The sequence below is a fragment of the Gallus gallus genome, chromosome 12 (assembly GCF_016699485.2).
Source record: "Gallus gallus isolate bGalGal1 chromosome 12, bGalGal1.mat.broiler.GRCg7b, whole genome shotgun sequence".
In the NCBI taxonomy this organism is placed as follows: Eukaryota; Metazoa; Chordata; class Aves; order Galliformes; family Phasianidae; genus Gallus; species Gallus gallus.
In genome coordinates, this window is record NC_052543.1 from 4,169,967 (window position 1) to 4,187,743 (window position 17,777).

At 35.2% G+C, this 17,777-nt stretch overlaps 1 protein-coding gene and 1 long non-coding RNA gene across 18 annotated transcripts in view; one reads left to right on the top strand and one right to left on the bottom strand.

The window, feature by feature from the left end:
- Nucleotides 1-17,777, top strand: part of ATP2B2 (ATPase plasma membrane Ca2+ transporting 2) — a 392,203-nt gene that overhangs the window by 365,544 nt on the left and 8,882 nt on the right. For 9 of the 14 annotated variants that reach the window (XM_040646615.2, XM_040646620.2, XM_040646614.2 and 6 more), the window contains 3 exons: nt 33-244; nt 2,460-2,567; nt 6,331-6,513. In XM_040646615.2, coding sequence (XP_040502549.1) covers nt 33-244; nt 2,460-2,567; nt 6,331-6,513 — 503 coding nt within the window. Of the gene's footprint in view, nt 1-32; nt 245-2,459; nt 2,568-6,330; nt 6,514-12,835; nt 13,008-17,777 lie in introns of all 14 variants that reach the window. The other 5 variants (XM_040646622.2, XM_040646619.2, XM_040646623.2 and 2 more) reach the window with 2 other exon arrangements.
- LOC121106648 overlaps nt 1-17,777 on the bottom strand; it is a 72,210-nt gene that overhangs the window by 19,016 nt on the left and 35,417 nt on the right. For 3 of the 4 annotated variants that reach the window (XR_005839378.2, XR_005839376.2, XR_005839379.2), the window contains exon 2: nt 4,838-5,414. This is a non-coding gene — a long non-coding RNA (uncharacterized LOC121106648). The remainder of the gene's footprint in view (nt 1-4,837; nt 5,415-17,777) is intronic. The other variant, XR_006931343.1, reaches the window with a different exon arrangement.

Here is a 17,777-nt window from a genome sequence, read left to right on the forward strand (position 1 = left end):
AGTGGAAACCTTTACTTTTGTCTTATACCTAGGTGAGAAAATGTTTAAGATTGACAGTGGGAGGAATGCACCGCTCCACTCTCCTCCTTCAGAGCACTACACCATTATCTTCAACACTTTTGTCATGATGCAGCTTTTCAATGAAATCAACGCACGCAAAATCCATGGAGAGAGAAATGTTTTTGATGGCATCTTCAGAAATCCTATTTTTTGCACTATTGTACTGGGTACATTTGCTATTCAGGTAATGATTTGGTCAAAAATTAATACCTACTCAAAAGAAATTAAGGTGTCTTTTTTTTTTCTATGCCTGTTTAATCTAAAAGATGTAGGAGACACAGTAACTATAAAAACCACCTGCATTAATGTATTAATATACTTTCTTAATCAATGCATTTGTCAATAATGGAAAATGTTGTGTAGTCATACTAATACAACAGAAATGTTGAGAATGTTTTCCTAGTTCTAGTCATTACTGTACTCAATTTCATCTGGCTGAAGAAAAAGTGTTACCTAGCTCCTAGTCACATTTCTGAATCAGTTCCTAATTTTACTCCTCCCTCTCTGATTTTCTCGTAGCAGAAGTATTTCAGAGCACAGTTCACAACAATAGATTCACTCTGACAGTGAATCAAAAAGGAAATAGTAGTTTAAGACTATTCAGGCTGTGACTCTTACTGACTTTCCAGTCTTAAAGTCAGGTAATTTTCCTTGGGACAATAAATGGTTACTCTTTCTACTGTTTCTTCTCCTATGGAAGTATAACTTTGAATAATGTTGTTTGCTGAAGCAATGTCAGAATAGCACTTATTACTTTGTCTGTGTGTTGTTATATCTGACGGTGTAAGCCAAGCATTTTGTTCTAAAGAGAAGCTGATTAACTCCAGCAGCTTGGTCTATTTAGATGTATATGAGGTTGCAGAATTGTTTTTAATTTCATGCTTAAAACTCACTACATTCCATATGTATTTATTTGTTAGGATAAATTATTAAGTATTTTTTAAGTACAAACAGCAACAAAGTGTTTTACACTGATTTACTATTCCTTTTTGTACTTTCTGCTGAGTAGAGGCTCACTGGCTTTATTTCAACTCTGAGTGCAGCAGTTCCACTAACTGTCCTCATCCAAAACCTCTCTGAAAAAAATCAACAGCATTGGCAAAAATTTCAAAGGAACAAAATGGAGGCTCTTACAACGTAGCATCCTGAGAATCAGAAATTTCTGAAAGCTCCACAGGAGCTTGAGAAATAAAGAGAAAATTACCACTCCTCTCCTTAGAAAAGGAGTAGCTTGCTTTTATATTTTAATCTCTTTTCTTTTTTTTTCTTTTTTTTTTTTTTCCAGAGGAAAATAACAAGATTTTAATATTGAGGGAAGATGGTTTAAAATATGAAATACCTATCATAGAGCAGCTGGAAAATTCTTAACGTGAAGTTGTAATTTCTTTCAAGTTTAGCATTCTATTCACGTTTATTTGTCTACTTCTTCCTTACCCTGTGCAAACATTTCCTGTCCACTGCCTTCCATTCTCTGTCCCCTTCCTTCTTCCTGTGTATTTACAATTCACATAAAGTCAGTGTCCACTGTTTGTTCACTGTCTATTTACTAGACTAGACAAATGATTTTTAACTACTGTTTCGCAGTTTTTTGAGATTTTAGTTGTGTTGTAAGGTCTGTTATTTCATAGCAGTACTGCTAACAAAAAATAGTTATACCTGATCTTCAGTTAACAAAACCTCAATCTAACCCGGCTTAGAACCTTGTTCAGGTTCTGTGGGTGCTGGTTATGTCTCCTACACAATATAAATAGGTCCTTTTCATGTGTGATTTTCCCACCATCTTTCTCCAACGGGACTAAATTTTGGCAGTGTCAGTCTACCATGATAACACATCTGTAAGCGTACAATAAAATATCGGAGAGACAAATTTCTTGTGCAGTGGCCATTCCAAAACTGCATCTGTGTTAACAAATTACCAGCTGAGAATATTCGGAAGCTGGGAGAATAATTCGGGGCAGTCCTGTTTTCTTCTTTCCTAGGCATTCGCACATGACTGTCCTTAGGTAAGGCAGCCTTAGTCTGAACTAGTATGGCTACTTCTGACCTTCATTCTGGGATGCTTAAGTTTGTATGGTTGGATTTTTCAGTGACAGATTCTGCAGCTTTTGCTGGATGGTCTCAAAAAGTGTACTTCTGGTAGCTTAACACAGTGCCACAAAAGGAGCGTAAAATGACCCTTCAGGAATATAAGACAACATTTAGATTTTGAGTGTTCTTTAGATTTAGTCCAGTGAACAGTAGATTGTTAATGATGCGTTTCACTGTTCGACAGGAATCAAAGAGGTGGAGTTATAATGCGTACCAAAGAGAGAGACAAAGCTCAGGTAAAATGTCACTGACAGCTTCCCCTCCTGATGCAAAGTATTTACCCCCCATCTCTTCTCTGCTCTTCTTTGTAGATAGTAATTGTCCAGTTTGGAGGAAAACCATTTAGCTGTTCTCCCCTGCAGCTTGACCAGTGGATGTGGTGTGTATTTATTGGATTAGGAGAACTTGTATGGGGTCAGGTAAGCATCCAGGAACATGCAAAATATCTTTTGTTTTTATAAATCAGTCAAAGACCAGTTTTTGCCACAAGTCACACAAAAAAACAGTTCACAATCCTACTATCCTGTTTCCTTCTCAGAACATCATATCCGCCACACACTGAAATACAAACAGCTCTCTAATTACTTCAATTATTTTATCCCATTTTTCCTTTTCATTCCTATTAGTTTTTATATCTTTCCCTAAGCAAGGTATGCTATCACAAAAATCATCCTCAGTGCTTTGTGTGAAAGACATTTGATTCTAAGCCTATAAACATAAAACCATATAGCAAATGAACTATAAGCTTCCCAGCTGTAGAGTACCCAAAGCAGTGTCTGTTTGGCCATGACAAATTTTTGAAAGTAAAAAGAGATTGCAGTGCTATGTCAAACCACTGCTTGTAACTTGCGTAAGACCAAGCCTAGTGCATTTAATATATGCCTGCAGCAATCCAGCTTGTGTGTGCAAAGGACAGAGGAGGAGATGACAGAAAAAGGCATTTTTTCCTAGCATAGCTGCAGAAAAGTGCACATTAATTCACATGTCATTTATGAATTCTGCTAGAACCTATGTCACCATCAGTTGTTATCAGGTTATATATACATGTAAAAACAAGTGTCTATGTGATAATTAAGTTATGTGATTAGCTGTCTGTAATAGTACAGTTACAACTAGTTTTGTTAAAGTAATACATTTTATGTACAGAATTGGACTGCAAATAATAATACTATTTTTTTTAATCTTTGAGTGTACTTTTCATGTTTTTAAGTTGGTGCCACCTGACGCATCTTAAAAAGTGTGAAAAATATTAATATTCTGCTTCTCAGATATAAAGGCGCATATTGATCTGCTTGTTTGCCAAGCAAGAAATTGCTGATGCAGATGAATACAGAATTGGTTTAACTGAATTGTAATGAGTAAATTCTAGCTTTCAAAACTGATATATTATGGGAAAAAAATAGTACATAAGCCTTTTGGACAGCTGGACCTTAGATTTTTTTGAAAGAATAAGTTCAATCATGACAGCTTTTAATACCTATGTTGCTGAAAATCATCATTATTACATTGTGCTAATGTAGTTATCATCTGAAGGTGGAATCTGAGTTATTAAGTTACGTGGGGAAATCTTAAAATCAGTTTGATAAATCTTGGAAAGTAAAGTTCTGTTTGCACTGATGGAAAATACCAACTTTGGGGGGAGGAAAAGAAAACCATGTAAAGGGAGATAAAGTCTGTGAGTTATATGAGGTCATTCAGCTGTGAAGAACTTCCCCACAGCCTTTGATCAGTGTATGATTCTGAACTTTTGGTGGATGTAGTTATTACATCCAACTGAAAACTAAAAATTGTTATCAGCATGTTTTCGATTCAAAGGTGGGCATAGTCCCATCCTTATCATGAATGCCTGGCCACAGAATAAAAACTTTCCGTCGTGGTCAGTATTTAGAGACCAGAAAAGAAAAATACAAGTGAATAAAATGCTTTTCATGATAGATAGTCTGTGGAACGTCCTTTCCTCATGGAGCTCTATGGTAGGAGACACTTTCAGAAGAGGTGCTCCCCTTCCTCCCCAGCCTCTTCTCTCCTCCTCTGATTAATTCTACTGTGGAGCATAGCACATTTGTTAGCCCTTTGCTCTAACACTTTCTCCTCACCCTGCTGTTCTTGTAACCCACTGAAACCAATCAAGACTTCAAATTTTAGATGCAAAATTTGAGACTTCTAAATGGTATTTTTAAAGGTTTAAGGAATTTCTGGAAAGCAAATCTGCATGGCTTTGAGTGATTTCTGCAAGTGGCCCTCAAGCAATCTGTAAACAAGTTTTTTGTAGAACATTCCATGTTATATATTCTGAAAATTGTTATTACTTTTCAAAATGGTACTTTTCTTGAGAATAATTACTAGTTTCTTAATCTGCATCAAGTCTGTTGAGTCTGCCATTACCTGAACAAGGCTGGTGTCTGCAGATAAGGGGGAAAAAAGCAACAACCAACCAAACAAAAAAATACAAGAACACCCTAAGAAAAGAATTACAGCAGATTCAGCCTACCTACAGGAGAGCTATGTTCTATCACACAGAATCACTACCAAATGTAGTTTTTATATAAATGCTGTCTTGCAAGCCCTTCATCCACATCAGTTCATCAGATATCAAGTAGCTTCCTTCTATAGAAGTACTGGCATCAAATTTTTGGAAAGCTGGGAAGCTGAAGGAGTTTCAGTAAGTACTGCAATGACTACCACTTACCTTTTATTTTTTCACTCCTGCTCTGTCTTTTCTTGTGTTGTGCCAATTCATTCCTTTTTCAAGCTCTTCAGGTTTTCCAGCCCAAAGTACATTTTAAAAGGTTTCATAGTTTTGGCCATTTCTTCATCTGTCTTTAACAGTGAAATAATAAAAATAGAGTTGTGGTATACAAAGTTCAAGGAGACCCTCAGCAAAATCAACAGTATGTTTTCATCCTGAAAATATATGGTACCTCTTCATGTATCTTTGCAGTATACATTCCAGCTTTCCCAGATCATAAGGTGCCTTTTCATCCATTTTCCTCCAACTATCAGCTGTGTGGAGTACCTTCAACACTCTTATTTTCAGAGTAACTTTGTTTAGTCTGTGCTGTGGCTTGGGTGGTCTGGACAATACCACGTGCCAGATGGCCACAAAAATCAGTATCACAAACTGAGTAAGACTTTTATCCACCAGACAGCAACTTCCATGGTTGTCCAATGTCCCAGAGTTGTAGTTTCTTATCTGCTAAATTCTTCTCCAGATGACTCTATTTTTTTTCCACACATCTGGACTTCAGAGATGTGACTGCTCACTGCTAAAACAAAAGCAAAAAAAGAAGAGAATTACAGCACTTTTTTTTTAATAAACGTGTCTAGTAGTTGATTTTGAAGGAGAATTTTTTTAGCATTCAAAACATTCTAGGTAGTGTCATGTTTAAATGGCCATCTGTATTTCTGTTCTTGCTGGCAAAAGAAATTAAAAAAAAAATGACTACCCAAGATAACAACATTGAAATTTATCCACAGTAATCATATTCAACGCTGTCTGAGTTTGCGATTTACAATTCTTTAAGATCAGTAGCCATCTCTTCTATTAACTGCTTCCAGTGACCACTTAGCCAACCTGAATAAGAAAATGGGCTGACATAAACTGAATGTATTACTAATGAGGACAGAGTAAGAGAGAACTCCAACAGGAAGATGTTCAGAGGTACACTGTTAGAAACCTTGTTTCTGTTACATGCTGAGAAAGCTATTTCGATTTTCCAAATCAAAGGGAAATGGAATACCTGCACCAATTTTAGTGTGAAGAGACTTACTACATCTGAGATGCTACTACTTTTCAGCTTACATTAACAGCCATTAGTCTGTTCTCAGTCATTAGAAATCCGTGAATACCAATGGCAAATTATCGGTCTTGTGAAGTTTCCTCTAAATAATTACATTCAAATACCTACATCCCCCCTTAGTTTTTTTGAGGAAGGACGTTGCTTCTTTCCAGCCTTAAACCTGCTCCATAGCCATGCATTTCTAATGTGGTTTAGCGATGCGCACAGTGCTGATTGATTATGAAACAGAGTTGTATCAATGTCAAGTACTATAATGAATATGCAAATCTGAAGCTTTTCTGGAAGATTAGAAATCTCATTAAAATATCAGAATTCTACTCTAATTAGCAGCTTATTGTTATTGAATTAGGTTGATGTTTTCAGCAGCTCTTTGTAATTTTAGGTCATTGCAACCATCCCAACAAGTAGGCTAAAGTTTTTAAAGGAGGCAGGGCGGCTCACTGAGAAGGAAGAGGTTCCTGAAGAAGAACTCAATGAAGATGTTGAAGAAATTGATCATGCAGAGAGAGAACTTCGACGTGGACAAATTCTCTGGTTCAGAGGGCTTAACAGAATCCAAACCCAGGTATGCTAAAAAGTAAATGCCCCCATGGTCTAGAAGCGATCTGTGATCGAGACGAGATAATGCTATTGAAATCCACAGAGAACGCTTCTGTATTGGAATGATGGTACTTGGAAATTGCTTTACTGTTTTCAAAGGAGCACCATGTGAAATAGTAAAACAGGTGAACTTTTAAAAGGGCGTGTGTAGTGGAACTGTAAATGTAATAACAATATTCAAAAATAGGAATACCTTTTTTGACTCTACTGTGACGCTTATTTTTCTGCTTCAGTGATGAGAGCTGAAAAAGCAGTCCTACCTGGAAAATGCTAGCTTACGCTATGGCTAGCAAAACGTTATGAAGGCTTTCTAAAACATGCCATTTTATTTTGTCTAAAGTGTTCTGTTGTTCCCACTCATGCAATAAGGGAAAAATATTTGGATCTGAAATGTAAAGCATCACTTGATTTAAAAAAAAAGATAAAATGTTACTATCATGTATATACAGATATATATATATATATATGTACACACATATGTAACAGGAATTAATTTGCCTTCCCTGTAAGGTCTTGAAAAAGCTGATTCTGGATTTAAAATAGTAAGGGCTTAAGCATCCATTGGATACTGAAATGTATGCATTGGCTACTCTGGATGTTATTTTAGAATGATTTTTTTCAACTTTTCCTAAATACAAAAATCCATGAAGTTTTTAAAGCAAAATTAAAGGATTCAGATGAATGGCATACTAAATACTTGTACTGAACCGCACTATTAAATTTAGTGCACTTCAGACTATTAAGTAAAAATGCTAGAAAAGTATTTGAACTATTCTGCCTTTTTCCTTGCAGCAAAGTAGCATGTTTTAAAGCACTTTAGTCTTTCTAACACCTGTGCCAGCTTGCAGAAGAGAGCAACTTTTAAAGATATGTATTCCCCCTGATATCAGATGGTTCTGTGAATGTTTTGCATAATACTTACACAAAAGTAAGAGGTGAATAGTTAAGAAAACACTTCATTTTTATTTAAAGAATTTTTAAAGAACATTTATATCAAAGAAGATTTTGATTTTGACATTTTGGTCTTATTTTGAGATGGGTCGTACTTTCTCCCTTTTTCTATAGAAAAATGGATACTTTTTTTTTTTCCCCAGAGAAAAGATGCAGCCGTGCCTTTTAGAAAACTGGGAAAGCAGTTAACTGAAGCTAGGATGCTTAGGTCTATTCAGTGCATCACAGCAAAATAAGAATGGAAGGAAGGTGGAAACTGCTGTCAGGGGAAGGTTAAGGATTCTGGTAAATTCCTGAGCTTCTGATTACATAATTAAATATGGATCTTCAGCTTTAGGGTTATGTGTCTTGACTCCTGCCTTGAGTCAGGAGCACTCATCAGCAGAGAAGATTCAAATTGTCACAGTTCCTCTTATTTTAAGAGGTACAAACAAGTGCCCAGGTAGTGGTGATCCTTTTGGAAAGATGACCTCTAAATGTGCATTCTTTTCTTCCTGATGGCTGTAGGAGGAGTGTTGCCTGTTGGCATTTCTGTCAGGATGTCTTTCTGGTTGTGGTGAGTGTAAACAACTACAAACACAAAAAAGAAATTTACATCTTTTCAGCTCTTTCTAGTCTGAAAGGTAGCTTTTAGTTCTTCTGCACATCTTTGTTCACTTAATTCACACAAAAATTATTATTCTTTTATACTATTTAAAACAAAATGAAATTAATTACATTTCTTTGCTAACATCCATCTTAGTTTCTGTTCTGCTTTTAGTTGTAGATGTATCTTTGGTAGGATGTACTACTTCCTCTCCTACCAAAAGGCTCTGTGATTTTTTTCTCATTTTGTTTATTCATTGACTTTGATTTTTACATCCATTTCACATCTGTGAAATGATAACAGAAAAAGGAAATGGGCCAACTGACTCAAAAAAAGTTCCAATTGCAGTTTCCAGATGTCCACTGGAGAGTGGTGGACCTGTGTACAGGTCAAATCAGATACCTTGTTGGATGGACCTCGAGCGCATTTTAATGTGCTGTGTGTTGAGGCCCATACAAATGAATTCATACACTTGTACTACGTTTCCCAGGAAGCCATCTAAAGAAGAGTTGATGGAAGAAGATGAGGATGTCTGTAGCATCCTTGGGGAGCTGGAGGATTTGCAAGAATCCTCTGATGTCTAATGCACTTCTGGAGATGCAAAAGAAGAAGGTAGAGCATCCCCTCACTTTATATATATAAGAGGATGACATTTAAGATTAGGAATAAGCTATAGACTCAAATCTCAACAAATCCAGTTTCAACCGTCATACACTTGTGCTGTATAATGGGTGATGTTTATTTTTGATTATTTTCTATTCAGACCTTAGTGGACATACAGCTCCAGCATTCAACAAAAGCCTTCACTCCTAAGAAAGTTATAAAGAATCTATGAACTTCTGCTTGTTTGTTTTTCCTCCAGATAATTGACAGACCTCCAATAAAACATCATCCAAACTGACAAAAATTTTGCAATAATGAAGACTTTGGGTTTGGGTTTTCTTTTTTTTTTTTTAATTGCACTCTCAAAGCAAAGGTTTCTCTAGGCACTAGAGAAAGAATTTCCATTGTTGATTCTTCATACTGAAATGCAAGACATATCTCTATTTCCTGCTGCACATGCATGAATTTATGTTAAAGAAAAGTGCATGAAAAATGAACATACTGAAGTCACATTTCTGATTTTCTTTTTTGTCTACTGCTGTTCCTTTACATACTTTATTATCTTATAATTTATGTCTTCTCTGGATGAACACATACTGTCTTCTGATTGGAAGTGTTTCATTACTGGACAGTACTCTCAGAAGACTGGCAGTATGTGAAGTTTCACACATGACTCATTCTAGTTATGCAAGCTTCATGAAGACACAAAAATGGCCTCAAATTTCACTGAAGACAGAACTTTTCTCTGCTAGTTTTCAGCAGTGCTTTCCAGTTCTTTGTTGCAGTTCTCAAGTATTCTTCACTCTAAAGTTCCAGAAGTTCACTTCATCTTTTTAAGTTGTGTACTGAAAAGTTTCTATAGTTACCTCACGTTTGAGTAGGGAAAAATATTTAAGTATGGAGGTTTGAAAACTTCTCAGGTTATATATCTGATTTTCATAACACAAGGACTCTGTCCTCCCTCTGCTTCTTTCACTCTGTAATTTGGAGATTCTGTTATCTACCAAAAAAAAGGGACTAAAACTTAGTAAATATTAAAAATGTTTTGAGAGCAAAAACAAGACAGAATAGTTATATAAATACAGGTGTCTTGTTAACTGCTACAGAAATACCTTAATTTTTTTTCGGAAATTAATGTGTCTCAGAGACTGCTATGAAAAAAAAAATTATTTTTCTTTGGATATTCAATATAGAGATGCCGCATTGCATTTTCCTTCATTTCTGCACTAAAACCTTCCTGAACAAATGCAAACACCATAGCAGTGACAGTCACTCCTAGCAAATGCTTTGAAAGTTAAATAAAAAGCTAGTACCTCTTTTTTAATTTTTTTTTTTCATTTCATATAGCATTTAATACAAAAAGATTGCTGGAGACCACACTAATTAGAATGGAAACTGTTTTATTTCACGCAGATTCAAGTTTAGTTTGCTTTACTAATACTAAAGCAAACTGTTTATCAGAGATTGAGCAAAGCCAATTTCTTCTTGTTCTTAAATAAAACAAATTTTGGATGGAGTTACTGATCTCCTGAGGACATTAAGAACAACAGAACAGCTTGCTGAAACTCTCTTCTATCTTAAGGATCAGAAAAACATTTTGGCACACCTATCCTGCCAGGACCATTCTGGTGTGTTAAGATACATTTTTATTCTTTTTTAAACTGCCAATCACTGATGTTTTTATTAACTGTTTGTTCATCAAAAATAGCATAGAATTTAAAGAAAGATGAGAGAGGCAAAAAATTCAGTGGGCTATTTTTTTTTTCTCTGCCTGAAGGCCTATAATCAAAACATGATGACATTCTTTGTTCCATTAGAAGTTTTTCAGACATTTTATGATGTAGGACTTAGCCTTTGCTTTCTCATTTTTAGCAATATGAATTGTTCTAAATAACTTCAGTCGTCTGTAATTACAAAAGCATCTCATTTTAAAATGCACTGTTTACTTATTTCTTTGGGTGAACTCTTTCTTTGCTGTTTTCTGATTTTGGAAGATAAACTCCTTAGGAGGCCAAGATCTTTTCTTCTTCATTCGCTTCACAGAGAATGCATCCCTGTATGTTCAACCTTTACGATTCTAAAATGGTTGTCATCTTTTCCCTCTGGATTGACTCCATGAAGATCTGTAGTTACTTTTTTTCAGGAGAAAAAGTAAATTACACACCTGTAATTTTTGTTCTCTGGAGAAACTATTAAATACAGATCTACCCATATCTTTTCATTCTTATGCTAGAGTCTTTCAGTTAATCAGAAAGGCATTTATATCCAAATATGTCCTTTGGCTTAGAATCTACCACTTTAATCTTCCACAGTGCAGTTCATGCTCTCAGTGAGTGCCTTTAAAATCTTTCTTGAATGTTCTCTTTTGAAGAGTGCTCTGTTACATATGTCAGATAATGTCAACCCAGGATCTTTATGTAGTTCTACTTTTGTACAGTAAACATTTCAGGTAAGTATTTAACATGCCTTCATATACAACCAGTGGTTTGAACCATATGCTGTTTTCAAAATGCTCTTGATTCACCTGCAATCCTTACTCCACATGGCAACTCATCACATACTGTACTTTTTTTATTGGACATATAGCTCAAAATAAGTGTGCTGCAGAAAACACGGAGAACAAAGCTGCAGAATGTTGACATGACTGCTCAATATTGTGTATCCATCAGTGTGCACATTAAATGCACACTGTATTTAGGGATCTCACTGGAAAACAGAGAGTCAGTGAACAAGGCTGCTTCATGTTTGTCTAGCAGAAGTACGGCACGGTGATTGTGTAGCAGTAACCTTTGATTCATTTTACAGCTGGCTTTGACATGATTATTTCTGTGAAAACATGAAGGAAAATAGTGATCTCCAAAGACTAAGATAATGGGAGGGGATGCATCCATACCATTAGAGATGAAGCCATATGAATTTACTTATTAATAAGACTGTCTGCACTAGAAAATGTTAGCACATTTATTATAATGCTTTCAACTCAGAAAATTTAGGAGGGCTTATACTGAGGTTTGTGCTGTTTAAGTTGATAAATATACCATTTTACCTTTTCCCAACTACTTCCTAGACTGTAACTCTTAAAAAAATCTGTGTTGCAAGATAAAATCTGGAAAAATTTGGCTTCTTCATACAACTACATGGGTGAATTCTTCTAATGGATTCTGTTACTGTTTTGTTGTGTTGTGCTTATACGATTGTAACGAAGAGGATGTAATGTTGTATAGGGATTTGTAGCTGCTATCTGCTGCCAATCCCTGGCTTTAAACATATTGGATATATAGAGCCTGCTTTATATTGTGTAATGCTGGTGACAATCTTGAAATACCTCCTTTTTAACTCATATTCTGAGTTCTAAAGGACTAAAGGAAGATATGTACTAAAGGAAGATATTCAGCAAAGACACATGTAACAGTGGGTTACAATATGCATATAGAAATAACAAGTAGAAAACGGTCATTCTGTTTACTGAAATATTCAGTCTGGTTCAACATAATTTTGTGTCTAATTTTAAGCACTGTATAAAGATATAAAGATAATATTTTATTCCGTAATTAGAATAGACCATTATTCATTATCTCTGCTTAATTTACACAAACTTCCATTACAGAAAAAAGTAATACTTTTTATCAGAATACTTTCCATTTTATCAAGCTAATATGCTGACAACCTTGGTTTTTTGTAGACAAAACTGAGTCTTATTTGTAATATTTCTATAGGCTTTTCCCCCCCCAGATTAAGTAACTGAACTTTCGTCCCTATGGAAGAATGCCTAAAAATCAATAGCAAAGCAATTTCATTCTCAGTAGGAAAAAGTAGATGTTAGCTAATTCAAGTATTCCAGTCGTTATTCACTTTAATTACATATAAATAAAATGGTTTTATTTTTCAATATTTTTATTTCAAATTTTCTAATTGTTTAAACTCACGCAGCTTCACTGCCTCCTTTGGAGCTGCTTCATTTTATTCAGGCAGAAAAACTGGACCATTTCATATCTAAAATGTTAAGAAGGACACTAAATAAGTATTTATTTCCATAGAAATTAAACTGTGTGCACGGTTGATTTATTGTTTTTCATTATTATTCCTGTTAGTTTTGCAACTGTATCCATACTTTAAGCAACTTGTCTCATTCTTTCCTCCATTACAGATCGAAGTAGTCAATACTTTCAAGAGTGGCACTTCCTTTCAGGGGGCTCTAAGGAGACAGTCCTCCGTCACAAGCCAGACCCAGGATGTAACCAATATTTCTAGCCCTAGTCACGTATCGTTATCCAATGCTCTTTCCTCTCCTACCAGCACATCTGCTGCTGCGGCTGGGCGTGAGTGTGTATTCTTAATGCATCAGATCTACAGAGATGCCAACTTATGTAGCAGTCATTTGAGACTGAGCTACTTTGCACTCTCCCATTTTGTCATGTTATGCTAGTTTACACATACCCAGACACACATAACTGGATTACTTTGTGTACAGTAGATACTCTTCATCATTCATTGCAAGTTAATGTTAACTTACTGTTACAACAGTAATTTCTAGTCATCTTTTATCCAGTGTATGGATACTCTGAGGTTTCTGTATTATATTTTCCTAATGCCATTCTGTATGTTTTTCTATTGCTTACAAAATATATACTCGAAGTAGTACTATGAAAATCTTACATTCGACAAAAAACAAACAAACAAAACAGCTCCAGCTTATCAGTTAAACAATCATTCCATGTGGAAGACTGTGTATAATGTAGGTCACTCATGTCCAGTGAATATGTACTCGGCACAGGTACAGAAATGAATGATGAAATGGAGAATCTGGCTTACGATGCAAGGCTAAGGGATTATAACAAGAATGATGAAAGAAAAGCACCTCTAAATTTGAAGGAAGATAAACATTAAGGAAGGAGGTAGATAGGCAAGTTAAAGAACAGCGTCAATGCAACAAAATAAACTAATTTTCTAAAAGAAGTGTGTTTTTAAATGCTGAAATCTTGAAACAGCTTTCCTCTACATGTAAGTCAAGCATCTAGTGAAGAGATAGCGAACAGAATAAAAACTCCGACAGGACTAGTTCACTAACAGTAAAACATCTTCACTTGCCTCGGAAGACTCAGACATCTAAATGTTTAGCATTAAATGAATATTTAAATGTATAGAGCTCATTTTATAAATATGTCCCATACTTTACAAAATCATATAGTATATCCCTGATGCAAGTTTTGCTGAGAAGTTGGCCAGAGGGAAGGCAGACAGAGGCAAGGGAGATTAAAGTAATGTTCCAGAGCCCCCAGATAAGAAAAGGAAGCTCAACCTTTCCTTTCAGTTTGAGTGCAACCTCTTCAGTATTTGAACATCAAGAATAAAGAAATTTTAGACATGCATTAGAACCTTTGTTGGAATTAAATATCAAAGGAAAAACTTTACTTTTGCTAAGAACCCAAAGAGTCATTAACGTTCTAGCTTTGGTGATTTGCTCTTAGAGAAAATTTCAAGGTAGCATCATGACCAAGTGAAGCAAAGGCTGCACTGCCACTGCTGTGCCATAGGTACTACAGCCTGCTACAGAGAGGTCAGAGCCCGAGTTGCCTCATTACACACTAAGCAGCATACAGAATGCTACTGACAAACCAAGCCTTTCATCCAGGGAGAAAGACTTTAGTAACGCTTCTGCATTTGAGCAGAAAGCAGAGAACAGCTCATTCTGCTGTGGTAATTGTTTCATCAATATCCTGTAGCCAGTGGTCTGAAAGAATAAATCTAGCTAATATAGAAGTTAGTTTATCCTTCTCCTTTTCTGTCCACTGCAGCAAAGCAGCTAAGAATTGAATAGCATTGCATCTTGAGAAAAGTCTTACTAGTTTATGACCTGAAGTTAATTAATAGGGGAAGTGTAGTCTGCTACGGTGTTTTCTGTCTATTTGGGAAAATAAAACATTTCTACAGAGAAAAAAAAAGACCGATTAATTAAGCTGTGCAGGGATATGCATCTCCTCTGCAGAGAGTAAGTACAGACTGAGGCTTTGAAAGTGATTCTGAACTGCTGTGTGGAATTTTGCTGGAATTTTATTACTGCAATGTAATGACTTTTTCCTATTAAATTGACATGTCCTTCAAATTATAATCCTTAGGGAACGTTTGGATTTATTAATACAATAACACAAATTCAATGACAGAGAAAAAGAAAAGAAAGAAATGTTTACTCCCGAACTGCTTCCTTTGTAAATCTCTTGTAGAACCAGGTAAACCTTTCTGAACCCAAATTTAATTGAAATACCTTTTTGGATTGGCATTTTCTGAGAAAATGTTAGTTACAAAATGAACATATAGGTTTACAGCTGTAGTTTTATAGTTTATAGTTTAAGTATAGTTATAGTAATAGTTATAGTATTAGTTTTAACTAATAATATAGTATTAGTTTTATAGTTTATATAAATAGGTTTTTCAGCTTCTTGCTTGAAACATATATAGTAGAACAGGACTGAATTTGTTCCACTCAGATTCTCAGAATGAACGAAACCCTACATATGATTTTCCTGTGAGATGAGAGGAATAATAAGATAACTGTACCTCTGATTTTGAAGCCTTTCCTGGATTTTTTTTTAAATATTGCGTATGTAGATATCACATATCAAGGGAAAACCTTAAAAGTATAGCAAAGACAAAAGGGCTTAATAGTTGAGGGGTCCCAGTATGAGATGCTGTTCATTTTCAGAGATCTGCTGCTCAGCACACTGCAGCTGTAAGGATACCTCAGTATCCTTTTCATTCATTTTGGGTGTCCAAAATACATGCATTCTGCAGAAATGGTGCTTCAAATGGTACTGTGTCATAAAAATATGCAAGTCTAACTTTACCAAACATATATGCAGTTCTTTACTACTTGCATAACCTTTTAATGTGTAACACTTTGTTGCATCATTTCTTCTGCAGTTTATAACACCGATTTGGAAACAAAAATCTTGTCATTTTTCTGTTGTTACTGGGCAGACTAATGTTTGATTCAAATATATGTTCTTCAGTTTTATAAATTATTAATAACTACACAGAAGGTTACTGCATGAGTAAAGATATGGCTGCCTGTCAAATGCTGCCATGTCTTCAAGTAGTTCCACCTTATGAATGCCCTACCTCTTCTGAAAAAAACCTTATGGCTTTAAACATAGTGAAAGCTTTTGCAAAAATAAATCTGGCATTTTATGTACTCTGGTAAAAGTAGAAGATTTATGCAAATTCAAACTAAATATGCATATGTAATTAATATGCACACCACTAAACTACAACAGTTGAAAACATGAGAATAATATGGGTCTGTATTCAATGTGGTCCTGGCCATTTTATCAGGTTCTGCTGTATCGTATGCAGGAACATACACACATACACACAGTCTTCTGCCATTGGAAAACAGTTACATCACAGTGTCAAAAGTTTTAGATACCAGACTATGCTTTACCAGCTTTGGAGGATTGAAAGTGAAATTGCTGAACTTAAGAACATGTATTCTCTATGCATTTCCTTCTACTTTTTATTTTGAGAAAGCAAAATCAGATGAAGTGGGGCAGTGAATGTTTTGGTTCTTTTTTTTTTACTTTAGAAGCTCAAAATTTGATTCACCAAAGGTTGGTTAGCTTACGCCTAAAATCATGAATGTGCTTAAAGCCTTTCCTAGTTCATGGGTTAATTAGGCAGAGGATCCAACTGTACACAAAGTAAACAAGTTATTCTTTATCTATTTTTACCTAGTTGTCAAATGCTGCTTGTGTTTTCAATAGGAAATTCCTTCAAGAAAATATGGTTTAAAATTTTCCAAGAAAGATAAAGATTTAATATTCCTTTGTACCTGTTCTTTGTCCTTCCTTCCATTCCCAAATAGACAATATAGTTAATAATGTTCCTAAGTGGAAGACGCTGCAGATCTCTTACAACAAACAAACAAAAAACCATACAAAAAACTCTTTCTTTAAAGTTTATAAAACAGAAATATTCTTAAATATAGGATACATTTGGGAAAAAATGATAAAAAAAAAAGCTACACCAACAAGTAACCTCCCAGACCATAAGCCTGCTGCAGTTTTTATGTCTTTGGGTTCTTTTGGATTTGTTCCACTGAGGGCTGTCATATTTGGCTGAGATTTTTAGAAGTGGATATTTCACTGAATCAAACTTTTTGTGATATTAACGTTAGCAGCAGTGGCATCAAACAAGCTGCTTGTACAGATGACACACACACAAATGCAGTGATGACTCGAGTTTCTAGCAGTCAATTAAAATCTTTTCCAAATTATCACAAAGTATTGCCAGTATTTTTCCATCATAAAGACCTCTGAGATTCATGAAAATTTATTTTTAATCGTTTTCCAGCCAAAAAAAAGTAAGAAAAAAAATTAAGAAAAAAAGCATAGCATTGTAAAGGCTGCATTTTTGTTCATTTTCATTTTTTGAAGAGGGGTCTCCCATTTCTTAGAAGTGGTGCTAATCCTCAGGTAAAACCAAGGTGTTTTTCATTGTCTCTTTAATTTGTAAGTACCCCAAATTGCTCAGACTCACCAAGAAGCTGTAACTTTAGGTGGAAGCTTTCCATCTGCTGCTTTTGCCTCAAGAGTGGGCATTAACATCTGCAAATTATGCCAGAAACCTCATCTTGATTCTAGCGCTTACTATGATACTTTTAGTAATAAAGATTTTTAAAGGGAGAGTTTGGCTTAGCTTTTTGTGATCTGTTGTGCATGAAAATCAGATACTTTTGTGCTGAGAAATTATTACTGTTCAGCAGCTTTTGCTCAACTATAATTTCTTACATATTGAGTTCCCTATAAATGTAATGATCAAGCTGGACAGCCTTTACAACTAAAACTCAAGAGATTCTTTGTTTGGATCCAATTTTCTCATGAAGAAAAATGGGAACTTTTTTTTTTTTCATGAAAAAACATCTAATTTAATAAATGTAAAGCAAAATTACTGTCCAATAGTGATCTAAATTCAGAACACAGATGGTCAAGTTGGTGGGCAAACCAGCCTTACTGAAATTGCCACATGCTTTCCATAGCAACATGGTCACATGAGGAAATGGAGCAAGGAGAACGTGAAACCTGCAGCTAAAATGA